A 20867-nucleotide genomic window follows, 5' to 3' on the forward strand; every position below is an offset into this window, starting at 1 on the left:
AATAAATGTGTCACATTCACATGTCCTTCTTGGAATGAAGCATTCAGTATTGCATGTAAATTTAAATCTATGACAGGACTAATTGGTCATGATAATCAGAAAAATCAACCATTCGAACACTGCAGTATATATCTGAATTTTCTAATGTTCTTCTCCATTTATCACTTACAAAAAAAAAAAAAAAAAAATCCACATTTATTTGTATAGCGCTTTTCACAATATAGTGCTCGTGATCTGTTGTGATCTGTTATCAGAGGTGACTGTGTCCAAGTAATGTCCATATTTCAGAAATGAACACTTCTAAAACAATGGAGATCATGTGTTTAGCTATATCATGTATTCATTTGAGCTCATTGAAGCAATTATTACAAGTTGTGATCCATAATGATTACAATATATAGAAACATTTGTAGGCAGCATCAAGTGTTTGACATAAAGTCCACATATTGTACATTGAAACGCAGCTTCAACCTCAATGTCAATTAATATTCAACAGAATCCAATATGGCTGAAAACAATCAAGTTTACATGAATCAGTTTTAATGCATTTCATTTCACCATGTTCAACATCTACATCTGAGATTTACTTTAAAGAGACAAACATTATCAGTGCAGAGAGAGATTATTTAATAATGTTTCTTCATAAAACAGACAACTGCCACTCTTGCAGCCTAAAAATATCAAGTACAAAAGAACAAATCTGCTAACAACACTTGAGCTAAAACTCACATTCATCTGGTGTCCATAAATGACCACATTATACAGACATAAATAATACTGACAGCAGCTGCAAAAACGTTTCGTTAAACAGTGCACTATTTACTGTTTTACATTACGACACCTTTCTTCAGAAAAATTTAAACTTTATATGATTAAAAACGTCACATTCAGAATATTATAACATTAGTTATACCTGGATTGAAGAGTTCACTACTTCACTTGTTCAAACTTCATGCTTGCCAATTTCATTACATTGTTTAATGTGTAAATTCCTACACAGTTTACACCACTTAGCTAAATGACATCAATAATGTTGCTAATGTTTGCTAATATTGTTAGGCAGAAATCAATTAAAAATGGCCTGTTTTAATGACCTTGTCTTTAGAACGGGAGTTTTGAAATTATTCAGTCAAAGGCCGTCATTTAAGACTTATGAAAGATGCTTTTTGTCCCACAGACAGTGTAGTTATGGTTATACTAGCAGAGGCTAACTTCACCAAGCTAACCGGCCAAACCCATTATAACATATTGATACCTGTAAGTCTCTCAAACGTTCAGCAGAGGGAGTCATTAACACACACGCAGGACTAAACACATTTAATCTCATTTTACATGTATAAGAGTCTCTGAAAATCCCTGAAAAAAAAGTTTCATATCCTTTTATTGGTTGTGTGTTCTACAGACATGTGGTCTGTCTTAAAAAAGATGAAATTCTTCTAGAAATTGCTTAAAAATGAAATGCTGAAATTCAGTAATCTGTAGTAAACGGCTACAATCAGTGTATTTGTGCTTTAACTTTGAGGTTCAATGATATTTAAAATAAAAAATAAAAAAAGAAAGCATTTATAAAACTCAAATGGTTACAGGATTTGTTGGCATTTGATAAATATGTATTTTTTCTGTTGTAATACTTGCCGTCTTTTTTGCTTGTGCATATTTCCTGCGGCAACAGAAGATTAACACGATTAAAACTGTGACCAGAAGCAGCTGCAGAGTTTGGCTGGATTCTACAATGATTTCTGTTTTCTTTTTGTAATTAGAACGTTAATTAAAAGGTTACACAATGTTAGTACAGCATTCTCCAACCCGTATTGTAACCATTTATTTGTAATATTCCAAGAATGTCAACAATAACATTCACCAAGTACACAATGGATGTTCCAAGAATGTTGTTCTACAAGTTCTCTCAACATTATGAAAACATTCATCAAGTAAAAACAATATCATTAAGAAGTTCCAAGAACATTGTTCTAAGAGTGTTTCACTCAACGCCGTAAGAATGCATATCAAATATTAATAATGTGATAAGAACATTCTATAAGGTTAAGCGTATTTGGCTTGCTGTCGGCAGTGGAGGGGCTCGAGGAAGCAGCTTCAGCTCCAGCTCAGATAAAGCTCTCAGTGGGACTACTGATGCTGGGATGAGGAGTATGGCAGCAAGATGCATATTATGTCAGTGGAGCTGGGGAGGAGGAGGGACGCTAACAGCGGATGCCAGAGCAAGATGAGCGGCTGCTTATATGATCCCGAGTTAGACCGTCACTCCACCTATTATGCCCATATTACTGGTACATCCAGAGAGGGGGAGCTGGACTTTACGCTCCACCCATGGCTATGTGCTGCAGTGATCCCTGTATAATGAGGGCGGAAAACAATCCAGTGTTCCCGCCTTGGAGAAGAGCCAAACCTGTGAAAACATGTCCCGGAGGAATCACGCAGGAAATCTTCAGTAACTGCTGAGGTGATAGTTAGATTAAAGCAAGCTGGTTTTAATATGTTAACTGGATGAAAGAACTAAATTCATTATTTTTTTGTGTAATTAGTGTTTGTTATGTTAAACGCTATCAGGGACTAGATTGTTTTAGGTTTGAGAAAATAGTTTAAGAAAAGTGATTTAATAATAAAAGCTTCATGAAGTGAAATTAAATTGTTTATTCTGTTGCATTCCATTCAACATTCATGACATAATGCTGAAATATGGGAAAATACACAAACAATGACAGTTGTTTTAAGGCAGCTGAAGCACAAGCTCAAGTATTGTTTCATTGTTAGACAGGTTTTTATTAACATTAAATTAGCTGAATATGAAATTAGTTTCTAAAATGCATCCATTCTCCAAACCACTACCAGTCCTAAGTAGGTTTTCTCCCAAATTATTTAACTTACAGTATCTATACAGTAAGGTCAGAAGTATTTTAATGCATGTAACATTGGTTCATTAATATTTGGGTCATAAGCCAGTAGTTGAGAAACACTTCTCTATACTGCAATGAGACTTAATTATTGTTGACAAAATGTTAAAAGTAATTGTGCTCCTTAGGTCATAACACTTGAGTACACTACTTCAGCATCTTCATTGCTTTTCTGTAAGAAAACACAAAAGTAAAATCAGGAACAGTGTTGATGAACAGATGCAAAACTGGAGAAAGAAGATCCATGGCATTTATCATCATTATAAAATTGAAAGTCAAGTCAATATACTGTATAGTGCTTTTTACAATACAGATTGTTTCAAAGCAGCTTTACAGTGATAACAGGAAAATAATGCAATAAAGTTTGTTTTTAGAAGAAAATAGTGTCATCGTCCAGCATAAGCTCAGTGATGGTTCATTTTTGTTGTATAAAAAGTTATTCATTTTGTTAACTTATACAGCCACTCTCAAGAGAAGTTCTCATATAATGGTGTCGATGCAGGCAGATCAATAATATTGTTGAATATTAAATAATGTAAAATAATATACAACAATGCAAAAACATGTTGACGTAAATTACATAATTTAAAAAAATCTTTAAAACATTTATTCCTCAGAGTCTAAATGGTGTCTTTTCTTTCTTTCTTTGACTGATTTTTAAATCACAGGATGAACAGGTTTTACTGTCAGCTGACAAACTGCAGTCTTTTCTGACGTTGCTACTGGATTATTTGTCATTTTTATCCATTTCTTTCCAGTCAGATTTGTAAAGATGTGCGCACCTGTAACAGGTGTAGCTGAGTAGAAGTAGAAAGGGGTGTCCACATGCTTATAATACAGACAGACGATGTCTTTAAATGAATCACTAGCATTAAATCTAAAATCATCTTTAACTCATCTTAACATAGAGCAGAATCTTTGCTTAGGCTATGATAAGAGAGCAAGCACAGACAGGCATTGAGATTTCATGTGTGAATGATCATGAATGATCCATCAATGCACTGGTGCGGAGCTTTACAGGCAGCGAGACACAACGCACACAGCAACACTGTATCTTACCGTATTCTGTACATGACGTGCACAGAATGTTGTTGTAGCATAATGTATTACTTCAAATTCAACTGTTATAATAATTACATTTTAACTATAAAAATTATACATGAAACTGAAATGGTGAAACACAAAAGACTCATTTCAACTGCAGTAATACTTACCACTTGGTGTTGCTTGTTTACGGTTCTTGATGTGCCAGAACACAATCCCTCCAGAAACTGCAATTATGGCCAGCAATAACGATAAAACTACCACTGATATAGAATATGAACGTTGACTCTGTTCTGTAATGAACAAACAGAAAACAGTATGTAGTTTACATTAGTCCTGTCAGTCTGACTTAAAACCTGAGACACCAGACAGCAGTTCATGGAGATAATTGAATCTAATACAGTTAACAAGTTAAAATTACAACTGGAGATACTCTTAAAATTTAAAGTAATGTTGGCCCTAATAGTCTTAAACAAGTTTAGGAAAATACTCAAATATGCTGACATTGTGTTGGGGTTATAGCTCACAAAGATAAACCTAAAAAATATTCCAATCAATAAAGTTCAGACCCTTACGGAACAAAAATATATGGGAATATACTGAAAAATATAATGCGATTGATCATGTATGGCTATATATTAATATATCTAAAATATTTGGTAACACTTTATTTTACAGTGTCCTTGTTACAAATGTTACATGTACTTACCATAGTAATAACCTTAAAATAAAGTGTAACCAGATATAAACACAAAAATAGCATTACATTTAATATTTACAAAGTTTAATCCTTTATTGTGTACATATATTGCACATGCATGTTCCCATATAAATGTGAATGTATGTTCACACATTTATATCTACACACATTCACGGAATGAGTTACAACAGATTTCTAGTTCCCAGCATGCTTTGCTTGTAACTGTTAAAGGGGCTATGTGCAACTTTTTCCCCAGAATAAACGTAACAATAGCCTTTTTATTTGACCATTTATGACTCAAACATCTCCTGATGAGCATACTGACACCTTGTCAGCTCACAGTGGGTGCACCTATAAGCCTGTATCCTATTTTTCCTATTTTCTGTCGGGTCGGATTTTTCGCACGCTGTCTGCGGATGTGACGTCAAGCGCGTTCATGTTAAACGTTTCAGATCACTCTGCCACCACCGCTAGTCAGCAAACAAACTTAGTTTCTCAAACAATATATGTATTTGACTGTTCTTACCTCTGTAAACATAATGTTGACTTCTTTGCAGCGGATGACTTGTGAAGTGTGCACGTACGAGAGCGAGCAGAAAGGAAGAGCAGTTCCGTTTTTTGGCCACAGGTGTCAGTCGCGAGTTTAAATTTCAGAAAATCGCATATAGCCTCTTTAAAGGAGAGCAAATGTTAAAATTAAATTTAATGTGTTTTGCTCAATATTAATATAGGGAGAGATCTGTTAGTGTTTAATGTTCTATTATTTTGGAATTTAAAGAAAGCGATAAAAATTATGTTTTATAAATTTTAAGGCCAGACAAGTAGTTTGTTGAGGGTTGGTTTGTAGGGAAGGACTACACGCCTGCGCACATATTCAAATGCGTATACCTATAGACTGAACTCGTAATACGCATGTGCACGCCGTCCGCATTCTCACAGGTTCGTGTTTTAAAGTTTGCGTAGAGAGAACTTAAGAACTTTCTGTTAGAACGGTGTCGTGTTAGCGGCCTCTAAGTTTATAACTAATGATCATTGTGACGGAACTGAATCAATCAAAACTAACTTTAGCTGGACAATAACTTTATTCTAGAGCTGCTGTAAAGCAAAAAAAAAAACTCTGTTACTGTAATTTCCTATTATCACTGTAAAGCTGCTTTGAAACAATCTATATTGCGTAAGGGTGAACGTGATTTCACCAAGTACCACATGTTCCTGGATCAACATCTTTGTTGATCCTGGAACAACTTTCCAATCAACCAATCAGATTTGAGGGACAAGTTTACAGTTTATGTCAAGTTTAGGCTTAGAACAAAGGGTGAGGTGCTTCAACATCAGTGTTATTCACCTATCATTTCCCTCTGATTTTAGGGAAAAGTTATGGGTAGGGTTAGGTTTAGGGGTAGGGATAGGGTAAGGACTAAATTTTGGGACAGGAATGTTATTCCAGGATCAACAAAATATGTTGATCCAGGAACATGTCTTACTTGGCAAAATCACGGTGACCATTGTGTAAGACTGAAAATACTGGTTGAGGCCTGGTCTATGAGACAAAATGGCCCTGCTGGCTAATTAACATTCGACCTCCCCATACAGCCTTTCTTCCCCTCAGAAACAACAAAGAACTCACACAAGAACATGGTTTAATGGCGTTTTTGGTGTCATTTGAAATGTCTCAAAGTGAGTGGTACGGATATCTCATATCCAGATAGATAATATAAAAGGAAATAAGGTTTAGAGAAGTTTAGAGAAAACTGGTTTAGAGATAAGGCCAGATAGGCCAGCCCCCCTTTCATTGAATAGAAGCCATTTGAGGGTGGTCTCGCCCATCCCCCATGTCACCTGGTCAGAGGATAAAGGAAGGTGTGCTCTGACTCTCGGGGCTCTTCTTCTTTGCTGGACAGGAATGGGATAGGTGGTCTCTCTCTAGCCCCTTTCACACAGCGCTTTGAACCCGGGAAATTGCCGGCAAATTGCCAGAACGCCTTCTGTGTGAACGCAAACATGACCCGGGATTGATGCCAGGATCGATGCCGGGTTGGGGACCTAGTAACATTGCCGTGTTAAGTCCCGGAACGCGCACTGTGTGAACAAAAGCCGTAATAATGCCGTGTCGTAGTGATGACGCTGAAGCCGGGATCGTTCGCCAGCTGTGAAACGGTACGTAATGCGCAAGTTTATGATCGAATCAGAGAAAAAAATGCACAAGCGTGGTTTCTCGAGAGAGAAATCGCAGCTCATAAGCAAACTGAAGACGCTGCTGAGACATTACATGTCACGTCGATGTCACGTGTCTTTACAGGATTTTTACGGGTTGTGTGTGAACGCACTCTCTGATTCCGGCAAATCACTGGCAGTGTGAATGAACCAAAATCAAATGAACCCGGGTCACTTTATCCGTGTATTTTCCGGAATCTCTGTGTGAAAGGGGCTTCTCTCTCTCTCTCTCTCTCTCTCTCTCTCTCTCTCTCTCTCTGTGTGTGTTTGCGCATGCGTGAGCGTCTGTTGAGCGAGTGAGTGGAGGGTGATTCGGAGCGTGGCTGAAGTTTCTTCTCAACTTTTACGGTCTGTTATGTTCTTTCTCTTCTGTTATATCTTGCTGAATTGGTATCGTGTGTGTTTGTAGGGGGAGAGTGGGATAGGGGAGGGTTAGCCAGTTTTTAAAACTGGCGGCCATGGAGAGTTCGGGAGGAGCGGGTTTTGCGCAGCTCACCCGGCGGCATGGAATTAAAGTGCCGGTTGGCATTGAGAGCTCAGTGGAGGAGGTTAGTATAGTGATTGGAGAAATTGTTGGATATGACAGTATACGGTCTGCATCTAGGATGAACGGTGCTGTTGTCCTGTTTTTGGATAAGATTGAAAAAGTGAATGAGGTTGTTGAGAAAGGAATAACGCTGAATGATAGCTTTGTGAAAGTTTTTCCTCTGGTTAATCCAGCGAAGAAAGTTATGCTTTCGAATGTGCCCCCTTTCATTAAGGACGAAACTTTAGAGAGGGAACTTTCAAGACATGGTCAGATTGTCTCAACCATAAGGAAGATTCCTTTAGGTTGCAAGTCTCCATTATTGAAACATGTTGTTTCTTTTAGGAGACAAGTATATATGGTGCTGAAGAGCGATATAGAGGATTTGAATATTGTTCTGAAGTTTAGGATTGACGGTTTTGACTACGTTATTTTTGCGACAACTGAAGGTTTGAAGTGCTTTGGATGTGGTAAGGAAGGCCACTTAATGCGTTCATGTACCGAGAAAGAAACGCAGAAAAATAGCACTGTGGGAGGAGATTCGGAGGAAAAGAATCAGGAGAGCAATGAAATAGAACAGGTGCTTGTAGTTGGTGAAAAAGGAAAAAATGTGGACGAGGTAGAGGTGAATGGAAATGTAGAGGAGAATACAAAGGAAACGCAGGGAAGTGATGAAGTAAATCTGATTGAGCTACAAGCAGATCTTTTTCGAGATGAGGAGACAATTTTCAAAGTTCCAACAGTTAAGAGAAAAACAAATCAATGGGAAGTTGTGCCTAAATCTAAGAAAAAAATACAGGACGGTGTTGCAAATGATGATGGAGTTAGTGGGGAGCCCTGTAGTGCAGATGAGGTTTCAGAATCAGACAGTGAAAGAGAAACTGTTGATTCTCTCATTAATACAAATCTGGAAGACTTTAGTGGTTACAGTTTGGAGCGAATAAGACATTTTCTACAATCCACTAAGGGGAAGCGAAATGTTGAAGTCATTGACCATTTTTCTGATCAGACGATGTTTATTGAGTCAGCCAGAGTGGCGATGAGGCGAAGAGGGGAAAATGGTCTGTCAAATCCAGATGTGTATCGGCTGAAGAAAATTGTGCAAAGATTGAGTTCTCAAATAATGCAAAATGAAAGTGATCAAATGGTGGAGTAATATAAATGTGTGTGTGTTGTGCCTTTTGTTTTGCTCTCTCCTAATGAGTAATTTTAAAATTTCATCCATTAACTTAAATGGAGCGAGAGACGCTGTTAAGAGAGCACAACTATATGATGTTTTGAAAATTAAAGGTGTAGATATCGCATTTGTACAGGAAACTCATAGCACACAAGAAAATGCTGTAGAATGGCAAAAAGAATGGGATGGTCAGATCTTTTTAAGTCATAACAGTGTTTTTAGTGCAGGAGTTGGAATTTTATTTTCCAAAAAATTCTTGCCAGATTCCTATAATGTAGAAGAGATAGTGAAAGGAAGGTTATTAAAAGTTACAGCAAAATATGACAAGGTTATTTTGGAATTGATTAATGTTTATGTTCCAGTCAATGCATCTGAGAGAATGATTTTTTTAAACACACTTGCTAATACAATTCAGCAATGTGAAGAGCATTATTTGATACTTGGTGGAGACTTTAACTGTACCGCCAATGACATCGATAGAAATCATTTAGAGCCTCACAGTGCTTCAAGACGTCGATTGTTGCAAGTTATTGAATCAAATGAACTTTGTGATGTCTGGAGGAACTTGCATGGCGATATAAGACAATACACTTGGACACATGTAAGAGAAAATCACATTGCTTTGGCAAGGTTGGACAGATTTTATTGTTATAAGTTTCAGTCTCAATGCTATAAAAGTTGTCACATATGTCCAGTAGGTTTTTCAGATCATTCTATGGTGATTACTTCTGTCTATATTAATTCTATAAAAATTACAAGTGCTTATTGGCATTTTAATTGTGCATTTATTGAGGATTCTAATTTTAAGAAATGTCTTTGGTATCTTTGGGAAAAATGGAGATTACAAAAAGAAAATTTTATTTCACTGCAACAATGGTGGGATGCTGGAAAGCTTCAAATTGAACAGTTTTGTAATCAATATGCTTTCAATGTGACAAAGGACATTACAAGATCTATAAAAAAAATAGAATCTGAAGTTTTGGAGCTTCAAAATTTATGTGGGTCCATAGGTAATCAAGAGAACTTTAAGGCACTGAAAAATAAAAAAACAATTTTGGCTGATCTGCTTGGAGTTAGAGCACAGGGGGCGCTGGTGAGATCAAGGTTTCAGAATATGTCTGAAATGGATGCCCCATCCAGATTCTTTTTTAGCTTGGAAAGAAAGAATGGCCAAAGTCGGTTAATGCACTGTTTAAGATCTGAGGATGGAAAAGAACTTAGGAAAACTGCTGATATACGCAGAAGAGCAACTAAGTTCTATGAAGAGCTCTATGCCAGTGAGCATAAAGAAGATAATTTAATGGCACAACAATTTTATAAAGATCTTCCTCGGGTGCCTAAAAATGCTTTTGAAGAATTAGTGAAACCCCTATCAAGGGAGGAGTTATATGTTTCCTTACAAAGCTTAAAAAATGGCAAGGCACCAGGAATTGATGGTTTGCCTGTTGATTTTTTTAAGGCCTACTGGGAGTTTTTGGGAGAAGATTTGCTTGAAGTTTTGAATGAAAGCTTAAATGGAGGCAAGCTGCCACAGAGCTGTAGAAGGGCAGTTTTAACCATGCTCCCAAAAAAAGGTGACTTAAAGGAAATAAAAAATTGGAGACCGGTGGCATTGTTGTGCGCTGATTATAAAATCCTATCTAAGACCTTGGCTAACCGGCTAAAAGAAGTGATGGGAATGATAGTACACACAGATCAGTCATATTGTATACCTGAAAGATCGATTGTGGATAACATCTCATTAATTAGAGATGTTTTAGAGGTTTCTAGGCTTTTTGGCCTAAAGTGCGGTCTGATTTCACTGGACCAGGAAAAAGCTTTTGACCGGGTGGAACATTTTTATTTATGGGATACTTTTAAAGCTTTTGGTTTTCCTCCTGGGTTTATAGATATGATAAAGGTCCTTTATGAGGACATTGAAAGCATATTGAAGATCAATGGTGGCTTGAGTGCTCCGTTTAAGGTAGGAAGAGGAATCAGACAAGGATGCTCAATGTCTGGTATGTTGTATTCAATTGCTTTGGAACCTATGTTAAGTCAAATAAGGGAGAGTATTTGTGGTTTCAATTATGATAGTGCTTTAACTGTAAAAATGTCAGCATATGCTGATGATGTAATTGTTTTAGTGAATGATCAACAAGACATTAACAGACTAACAGAAATTGTTGAAAATTTTGGTAAAATTTCCTCTTCAAAAGTTAACTGGTCAAAGAGTTCAGCATTTTTAATGGGTGATTGGAAGGATGAAAACCCGATTTTGCCTGGTGGAATGGTATGGGCAAATAGAGGTTTTAAGTATTTGGGAGTATTTTTGGGTGATGAGACCACAATGCAAAAGAATTGGGAAAATGTTTTAGAAAGAGTTCAAGGAAGATTGGGGAGGTGGAAATGGCTTTTGAGTAAAATGTCATTTAGAGGAAGAATTCTAGTAATCAATAACTTAGTGGCATCTATGTTATGGCATCGCTTGGCAGTATTAGAACCCCCAGTGGGCTTGCTGGAGAAGATTCAAACCTCTCTTGTTAATTTCTTCTGGGACAAATTGCATTGGCTTCCAAAGAGTGTTGTGTACCTTCCTGTAGAGGAGGGAGGACAAGGTTTAATACACCTTGCAAGCCGGAAAGCCGCTTTCAGACTGCAGTTTGTTAAAAAACTATTGTATCAGAAACTGTCTTGGACAAATATAGCTTTTAAGCTTCTAAGTGTGGTTGGAAAGTTTGGATTAAAGAGAGAATTATTTTGGACAAATTCTTCAAAAATGGGGTTGAAAGAAATATCCTGTTTTTATGAAGGTGTTCGAAAATCATGGAGTTTAATGAAAATAACAAGGTCCACTGATGGAAAATCTTTGCATTGGTTAATGCTAGAACCATTGATTAATGGATCTCGTCTGAATTTGTCTTGTGAAATAGTACCATGGTTTGAACAAAGATTGAAGAATGAGAAGATAATAACAATGAAGGACTTGGTGGAAGTGACTGGATGGAATTTAAGTAACTCTGTTGCATTGACTCAAAGACTAGGACTTCGGTCTGAAAGAATAGTTGGACAGATGTTGAAAAAATGTCGAGACTCATTATCTGAAGAGGAATGGACACTTCTCTATGATTTTTCAACATTAAAAAGTGAGTCAAATGCTGAGGACTTGTTTCCTGTAATGAGGTTTTCTCCAGACTTGCCAGATACAGATACTAATTGTCCTTTAACAATGTCAGAAGGTTGGAAGGACCGAAATATTATGTTTATTGGTGGAAAGAGTTTTTATAAAATGTGTGTAAAAGTGTTGAATAAAGAACAATTGATGCATCGTTCTGACAATCCTTGGCGCTGTCACTTAAGTGTGGATTCTAGTTTTAAGCCAATGTGGGGTACGTTATATAAGCCACCATTGACGAAATTTATTGGAGACTTGCAATGGAGAATCATGCATGGCATTATTGCCGTTAATGCTTTTATTTCTATTCTTAATCCGCTTGTAAAAGAAAATTGTGCTTTTTGTGAACAGAGGGAAACGATATTTCATTGTTTTGCACATTGTGAGAGGTTGAAGCCTCTGTTTGAATTGTTGAAAGTGATTTTTAATGATTTTGGTGAAATATTTAGTATAAATGTTTTTATTTATGGTTTTAAGGATTCAAAAACAAAGAGAAAAATGGGGCGTTTGCTCAATTTTATTATTGGTCAGGCAAAAATGTCTATTTATGCAAGTAGAAAACAGAAAATTGAATATGGAAATGAATGCAATATAGTGAGTGTGTTTAAAGGTCTTGTAAAAGCGAGAATTAAGCATGATTTTTATTTTTATTTTCATATGAAAAATTTATTGGATTTTGAAAAGATCTGGACTTATGGAGATGTACTTTGTGAAGTTGAAAACAATGCTTTACTATTTTCTGATGAATTGAGATGAAATAATGTGTAAAATTTCTGTGAATGATTATTGTGTAGTAAAGTTTTTCTAAAAATCAAATATCTCTCTCCCTTCTTCTCTCTCTCTCTCTCTCTCTCTCTCTCTCTCTCTCTTCTTCTCTCTTTCTCTCTCTCTCTCTATCAGGTACAAGCTGGGTACGATTATTTGGTGTAACCAATGTATAACCATGTTCTAGATATTTGAATTGATTTGTGGAATTAATCTCTGATATCTGAAACATTAAAATGTTACATTTGATTATTCTAACTGATCTTGACATTGTTCATTTAATGGTTAAAAGAAATAGCACAGATTATTAAACCCTTTCATTAATGGAGTCAGATGAAATAAACGAGAGAATACATAACTAAATGTATTGTAAATTTAACCAACCAATACTTTGCATGAGGGAGGACGGAAACACGTGATACCTTCCCGTGTATTGGCGGACCGGCAGATTGGACCAATTTCACGGGCCTTACAATTGCTAAAAGCGCTATATAAATGAAGGTGACTGATTTTCTTTTTGTAAGGGGAAGACTGTAATCTTAGCTCTGCCGCACCTGCACATAGTTGACAGAGTCGACTGATGTCCAGATGTGTGGTCTGGTTTCTGATGGGATTGTTGATCACACAGCTGTAAGTGTTTTTATCCTGATATTCCACCTCCAGAGGTAGAGAGAGACTGATGCTGAGATCAGACACACTGATGCTGGACAATACACTGATTCCTTTGTACCAGGAGAGAGTCACATCACTCACATTCAACACTGAACACACCAGTGAACATCTGGACACTGTTGATCTTGATGATGAAGATGATGATGATGATGATGATGATGATGAACAGTTTGAAGAGTAACTGGAAATGACAAGAATTGGTAGAGGAGCTGGAAAACATGAAAGAACATGTAGGTTTTATCTCAGTATTATTATTAAAAATCAACAACAAAAATAAAAGGATACAGAAGTTAATCAAAAAGAAACAAAAAATTTGAATGAAAGGCTGAAAAAAGAAATGCATTTTTGGGCATTTGAATGATCATTTATCATATCAGAAATTATAGCATTTGTGATATGATTCATACCGTTTACTCACCATAGACAGAAACATAGAATCTCTTCAGTGTTTTTCTACTGCTGACGACGGTCAGTTCATAAAGTCCAGTGTGTTCAGATCTGATGTTTCTGATGGTCAGAGATCCAGTTTGATTGTCCATCTGGAGTTTGTCTCTGAATCTTCCATCATTACTGACAAATACAAAGTTAATTTGGTCTCTTCTAATGATTTCAGCTATTCGAATGTATTGAGGTCCAAACGTCCACAGTATGTGATCATCTCTCTGTACTTTAACATCAGAGTTTAGAGTGACAGAATCTCCCTCAGTCACTGACACTGACTTCACTTCATCTGAATCACCTAACACAACTGAAACAAATAAATTAATATTCTATGTCAGAGCAAACAAACAAATAAATAAAGTAGGAAGGAACCTTTTGGGCCCTATTTTAACGATTCAAGCGCATGGTCTAATTGTGCAGGGCGCTAGTGCACTTATGGCATGTCCGAATCCGCTTTTGTTTAACGATGGGAAAAATGGTCGGTGCTTGGCCCACCCTGGCCTGCACACCACATAACAGCCAATCACAAAATTGGTGCTACATTAAATTCAGCTCCAGATATGTTATTTTCTGTTTTCTTCACAACCCCCTCTTTTTTCAAGACAGACTTAGCTCATTCACTTCGCTACCTTTGAGGTAAACGGACGTGCTGAATTATGAAGTAATATAACGACAGTAATAGCCAATGAACTTTATTAGAACTATTAGTGAACTTGATTACCACACTCTAGTAGCCTAATAAAACACAACATGCACAGATTTCTTGTTCCAAAAGAAAAACTTTGTGCTTTTAGCTCATGAAAAAGCAATAACACATGAACTGGACATGGATGAGTTTGTAACAGAAATCTTTAAAATGAGTAGAAAGCTAATGTTGTAAATAGGCCTATTATAGTGATATACACTCACCTAAAGGATTATTAGGAACACCTGTTCAATTTCTCATTAATGCAATTATCTAATCAACCAATCACATGGCAGTTGCTTCAATGCATTTAGGGGTGTGGTCCTGGTCAAGACAATCTCCTGAACTCCAAACTGAATGTCAGAATGGGAAAGAAAGGTGATTTAAGCAATTTTGAGCGTGGCATGGTTGTTGGTGCCAGACGGGCCGGTCTGAGTATTTCACAATCTGCTCAGTTACTGGGATTTTCACGCACAACCATTTCTAGGGTTTACAAAGAATGGTGTGAAAAGGGAAAACATCCAGTATGCGGCAGTCCTGTGGGCGAAAATGCCTTGTTGATGCTAGAGGTCAGAGGAGAATGGGCCGACTGATTCAAGCTGATAGAAGAGCAACTTTGACTGAAATAACCACTCGTTACAACCGAGGTATGCAGCAAAGCATTTGTGAAGCCACAACACGCACAACCTTGAGGCGGATGGGCTACAACAGCAGAAGACCCCACCGGGTACCACTCATCTCCACTACAAATAGGAAAAAGGCTACAATTTGCACGAGCTCATCAAAATTGGACAGTTGAAAACTGGAAAAATGTTGCCTGGTCTGATGAGTCTCGATTTCTGTTGAGACATTCAGATGGTAGAGTCAGAATTTGGCGTAAACAGAATGAGAACATGGATCCATCATGCCTTGTTACCACTGTGCAGGCTGGTGGTGGTGGTGTAATGGTGTGGGGGATGTTTTCTTGGCACACTTTAGGCCCCTTAGTGCCAATTGGGCATCGTTTAAATGCCACGGCCTACCTGAGCATTGTTTCTGACCATGTCCATCCCTTTATGACCACCATGTACCCATCCTCTGATGGCTACTTCCAGCAGGATAATGCACCATGTCACAAAGCTCGAATCATTTCAAATTGGTTTCTTGAACATGACAATGAGTTCACTGTACTAAAATGGCCCCCACAGTCACCAGATCTCAACCCAATAGAGCATCTTTGGGATGTGGTGGAACGGGAGCTTCATGCCCTGGATGTGCATCCCACAGATCTCCATCAACTGCAAGATGCTATCCTATCAACATGGGCCAACATTTCTAAAGAATGCTCTTAGCACCTTGTTGAATCAATGCCATGTAGAATTAAGGCAGTTCTGAAGGCGAAAGGGGGTCAAACACAGTATTAGTACGGTGTTCCTAATAATCCTTTACGTGAGTGTACAGTGCTATGCATAAGTTTAGACACCCATGCTAAAGTTGACTAAAAAGAGGAATAAAACATCATCTTTTGGAAATTGAACTTAATGCCTTAATTTAAAAAATGAGGAAAAATCCAACCTTTAAGGACACCAATTTTCTTTGTGAATGAATAATGTATCATAAATAAATAAATGTTCTTCCTTAAAATACAGGGTGCATAAGTTTGGACACCCCTATGTTAAATTCCCATAGAAGCAGGCAGATTTTTATTTTTAAAGGCCAGTTACTTCATGGATCCAGGATACTATGCATCCTGATAAAGTTCCCTTGGCCTTTGGAATTAAAATAGCCCCACATCATCACATAGCCTTCACCATACCCAGAGATTGGCATAGTTTTATTTCAGTTAGCCTAATAGCTAGTTTGATTTGCATTGAGAGATGATCTTATGGAAAGTACTCCATGCCAATCTCTAGGTATGGTGAAGGCTATGTGATGATGTGGGGCTATTTTAATTCCAAAGGCCAAGGGAATTTTATCAGGATGCATAGTATCCTAAAAATTTTTTTTTTTTTAAATACTTAAAAATAAAAATCTGCCTGCCTCTATGGGAATTTAATATAGGGGTGTCCAAACTTATGCACCCTGTATTTTAAGGAAGAACATTTATTTATTGACGATACATTATTCATTCACAAAGAAAATTGGTCTCCTTAAAGGTTGGATTTTTCCAATTTTTTTTTAATAAGGCATTAAGTTCAATTTCCAAAAGATGATTTTTTATTCCTCTTTTTAGTCAACTTTAGCATGGGTGTCTAAACTTATGCATAGCACTGTAAGTAGATCTTTTTCAAGACCTGCCCTGTTTTCCTCAAATCTAAAGTTACTAAACTGATACAAGATCTGTTGTGTGCTAAAAAAATATATATATATATTATGAGCAAAAAGCTGATGCTGTAAATGGTATAGTGATGTAAATAGTTATTTTTACATCCTGCCACTTTTTATCAAATCTAAAGTAGTTAATTGATACAAGATCTGTTAAGGGGTAAAAAAAATAGATATTACAAATGCAAAAAGAGAGAATGTAAAAATAAACCTGTTAAAATATTTTAGCTATAGCCTATATATATATAAAAAGCTATATATATATATATATATATATATATATATATATATATATATATATATATATATATATATATATATATAAAGCTATATATATATAGGCCTATATATATATATATATATATATATATTAAGTTACTAAATAGTTGCAAAATATATACAAAAAATATTAAAAATGAAGAAAACACAACAATAACAAACAAACAACCCTAACAATTGCCTTAAATTTATGATATTAAAACTATATCAATAGAAATGTGAGTACTAAAGCATTAAAGAAAAAGGATTTGGCATGTAGGCTATGTGTGCTGCTGAGAGTGTGCGCGCGTTGTTTACTCGGCTACAGGCGCATATTACTAACGCGCTCTTAATAACAACAATAATAATAAAAATAAAACATTGGCCATTGACTTTAGACCAGGTTTTGTTGGTCAATTTCAGATGCCTCAAAATAGCAACGCTCCAACAATGCGCCTCAACACACCTAGTTTTCAGACTAGCACGCCCATGGGCGCAAACGCATTTGTTATTTAAACAACGTGGCGCAGGACGTGAAAATGATAACTATGTATAGGCAGAAACTAGCAAAACACGTTTGCGTCGCACCTGGCGCTGCATTGCGCGGGGTGTAGGCCATGATAGGGTCAATTGTGTTTTATTAAATTAAGTTGAAAAGTTAAATTCGGTGTTTCTACCTGACACTGTTAAAAGACAGTGTGTAACCCACCCAATTAATTGAGGCTATATTACTATGTATTTTCATGTATAAGTTTTTTGTTTGTTTTGTTTTGATGTTTTTCCTTGCCTAATGCAAAAAAAAAAAAAAATCATATTTTTTGTCATATGTGTCATCATTATGTTTATTTTATTTATTTTATGATTTTGTTTTCGAAACCTGTTATTTTCTTTTTTAGAAAAACAAAAAAACAAAAACAAAACAAAAAAACACTTAGGCTAATCCAGAGTTTCTGATAGCAATTATTACACCTGTTATGAACAGAAAAAAGTGAAGTCATGCGCGTGCACGCGAGGGGGAGTCAGAATATTCTGGCAGGGAGTCGAAATTCGGCACAACACCTGTTAAATCCTACTAATGGGCTACATTTGCATTGTAAGCTACTCTGTGTTTTTCCACTGTGCATGAGTGCATCTAATTGAATATCATATATGGATTTGTGGTTCATTCACAACTTGTCTCGTATAGCCTACGAGCCTACGCGCAAACTATAGCCTAAGCTGAAGGCTTTCAATAAAGATCCGACTTACCATTTGTGGTCAGAATGCATAGACAGACGAAAGCAGTGTTTAAAATCATATTCCTCAAAATATGTCCTAACGATTTCTGATAAAAGAGTCCTTATAGCGCTGCTGAAAACGTGTTTTCGTCCGGATAAACAAAGTCCTCTAGCCTAAACTTCATGTTTTCTGTGTCTGTCAGCTGATCCTGCTCAAAGGAGGAAGAGAGATGACGCGACTATTGCCTGCAGCAGTACAGCGCTTATTATTATTATGTGAATTATTGGATAAACAATTATTTGTTCTTATTTAAAAAACATTTAATTTTAGATCATTTTAGGTGACATTTGTGACCCTGGACCACAAAACCAGTCACAAGTAGCACGGGTATGTGGCAATAGCCAACAATATGGGTCAAAATGATCGATTTTTCTTTTATGCCAAAAATCATTAGGATATTAAATCATGTTTCATGAAGATATTTGGTAAATTTCCTAGCGTACATAAAACATTTATTTTTATTTTTGTGAGTGAATGCAGCAAAATCGCGCACATAAATGGACAACTTTAAAACATTTTCTCATTGTTTTGATTTAAAAAAAATATATATTGTCCTATCCTAACAAACCATACATCAATCGAGGTATAAATCTCGATTTCCAAAAATTGATCCATGTGACTGGTTTTGTGGTCCAGGGTCACATTTGCTTGTCTTCAAAATTAAACTTTATTTTTTATATATTTTCAACACTGAATCTAATACTACACATATTGAACTATTCAAAATGTGGTCAATCTCAGGCAGCTTTATTTGAAATTTTACAAGTTCTTTAATTATAAGCAGAAGATGAATGCACGTTTTATCATGTGCCATTTAAAAATCATGTTTAAAAGCATGTCAATTCATTATTTTGTTTTCCCTACAAGAAAGTGTTTATTTTTAAGAAATTGTTGGTTATATGTTAGAATAATTGATATTTATGAAAAAAACCCAAAAAAAACACTTCAAGTCCAGGTGTATTTCAATAAAAAACACAAAGCCATTTTTTTCCATTTAATTTTAAAATTACATGTGTTGAAAAAAACATCTTTGATCAATATATCACTACAATACAGTCTCTACTAGAATCTAGAAATGTCTGGTTTGATGTGAATAATTATCATACAGTATTACACATGTTTGGTATCATTTGAAATGTCTCAGTGCGACTGGTAAAACAAAAGGTAATAATTTATTACTAATAAACGTTTTTAAGAGTTTAGAAATATCTTGCACACAGGATGGTGTGTCTTCCAGGCAAATGGCCTCCTGCTCTCAAAAGTAAACTCTGAATGCAAATTCCCATTGTTAGCAGATGTTTCCATGTTAAAGAAGTTTCTGTCTATATAATGAAATGCAACATGAGTCTCAGTGTGATTCTGTAACCCAGATCAGCCTGTGATGCAGTGTAAGCAAAACACTTAGCATCATGTCAATGATTAATAATGTCAGTGATTGAATTCACTGAGCTCCTGAGAGCAACCCGTTCTTTCACAAATGTTTGTAGAAGCAGTCTGCATGCCCAGGTGCTGGATTTTTGTGGCCCTGGAAGTTATATCAAGTTGAGAGTGGCATGGGTCAGTGGTTGTGGGTGGAGGGGGATTGTCTCTAAATCAAACCTTTCTTGTTCCACTTTGATACCATAAATTATCCTATTCCTGGGTTGAGAAACAAAATATCCTGAATCTTGTTTCTGGGTTGAGCTATATGTTGTCCCCTATGATAGGGTCTAAATTGAAATTGTTCACTCCCCTGTGGATGGTTTCTTAAAAGATACCCCCTTAGGGTTTGATGTCGAGTGAATGGAGTATGTAGGGCACATTCACCTACATGACCCCAAGCCCTGGAACAAGGAAGGGAGGAGGGTTGAAAAAGGCTGGGGCTTATTGCCACATGACAGTTCTGTTTACGGTGTGCCTGAGTGATTGATGTTTTTGATTCCAGCTGGTAAGGTGAATAATTTTTGCTATGCCCAATGTGGTAGTGCATAGAGACATCGGGCAGTGTGGCAGGGACTTCTTCAGCATGGCAGAGTGGATATGTGTTCCTTATAGTGTTATCTCTGTCAGTTACAGAGTTCCCATTCTAAAGGCAACGTCTCAGGTTACAGATGCATCCCATGCCTCGGGCATGCCTGCTCGTCTACTTCAGAAAAAAACACTGATGACATAAATTGCAGGCGCAACTCTAACATTTAAGGAGAGTGTGTTGTCTTGTTTTATCAAATGAGAACTCGTGTTAGATGAAGCTTTTGTCAAAGAGTGTGTCAGCAGATTTAGGCCTGTATGGAATAAACCCACAGCGTTATTATGCTAGAGCTGAGGGAAACAGCATGCACACGGTTGATTCAGGAGTTCAACATTAGACACTGCAAATTTTACTGTAAACTGTTATGTATTTGTAGTTGTAACCGTGCTACACTCTAAACGCGAACTAACACTAGGTTCGGAAGGAGCTAAGTGATGTAAACTGTACCCATAAAAGGAAGTATCAGACCAGGGGCCTGTTGCACAAAACTAGGATAAGGGATTAAGCCAGGATATCTTGGTGATCCTGGCTCAATTGATCCGTAATCCGAGGCCTGTTGCACAAAAGTAGAATTAAGACATCCGGGATAAATGACTCAGCTGAGCTCAATGAAGCCAAAACATGTGCGTCCAGGCTTAATTGGTTGCACAAAGACCAAGCCAGGATGAGCAGACACGGATTCATTAAGCCAGGTGAAACCAATCCTGGATAGGTGCGCGCTCACGGCTC

At 36.7% G+C, this 20867-nt stretch overlaps 1 protein-coding gene across 2 annotated transcripts; it reads right to left on the bottom strand.

Moving 5' to 3' along the window:
• Positions 1-1804: 1804 nt before the first annotated feature.
• LOC311085677 (uncharacterized protein) lies at positions 1805-18295 on the bottom strand. Of its 2 annotated transcripts, none has more exons than XM_084118257.1 (5): positions 18101-18295; positions 13583-13912; positions 13047-13373; positions 4127-4249; positions 1805-3084 (listed from the first exon to the last, which is right to left on the bottom strand). In XM_084118257.1, exons 1-5 carry the CDS (start codon positions 18147-18149, stop codon positions 3074-3076), a joined length of 840 nt encoding a protein of 279 aa, XP_083974383.1. In that variant the 5' UTR covers positions 18150-18295; the 3' UTR covers positions 1805-3073. The 2 variants fall into 2 exon arrangements, with proteins under 2 accessions (XP_083974383.1, XP_083974384.1); XM_084118258.1 differs by having other exon boundaries at positions 1813-3084; positions 13583-13734; positions 18101-18294.
• Positions 18296-20867: the final 2572 nt, after the last annotated feature.

Source organism: Abramis brama (genome assembly GCF_963993115.1).
Source record: "Abramis brama genome assembly, chromosome: 6".
Taxonomy (NCBI): Eukaryota; Metazoa; Chordata; class Actinopteri; order Cypriniformes; family Leuciscidae; genus Abramis; species Abramis brama.

Coding starts and splice junctions, on each gene's coding strand:
- LOC311085677 (XM_084118257.1), bottom strand. CDS start 18,149: ATGATTTTAAACACTGCTTTCGTCTGTCTATGCATTCTGACCACAAAT. Junction 13,374..13,582: donor ATTCTATGTTTCTGTCTATG/GTGAGTAAACGG, acceptor CATGTTTTCCAG/CTCCTCTACCAATTCTTGTC. Junction 4,250..13,046: donor ACTCTGTCAACTATGTGCAG/GTGCGGCAGAGC, acceptor TGTTCATTACAG/AACAGAGTCAACGTTCATAT.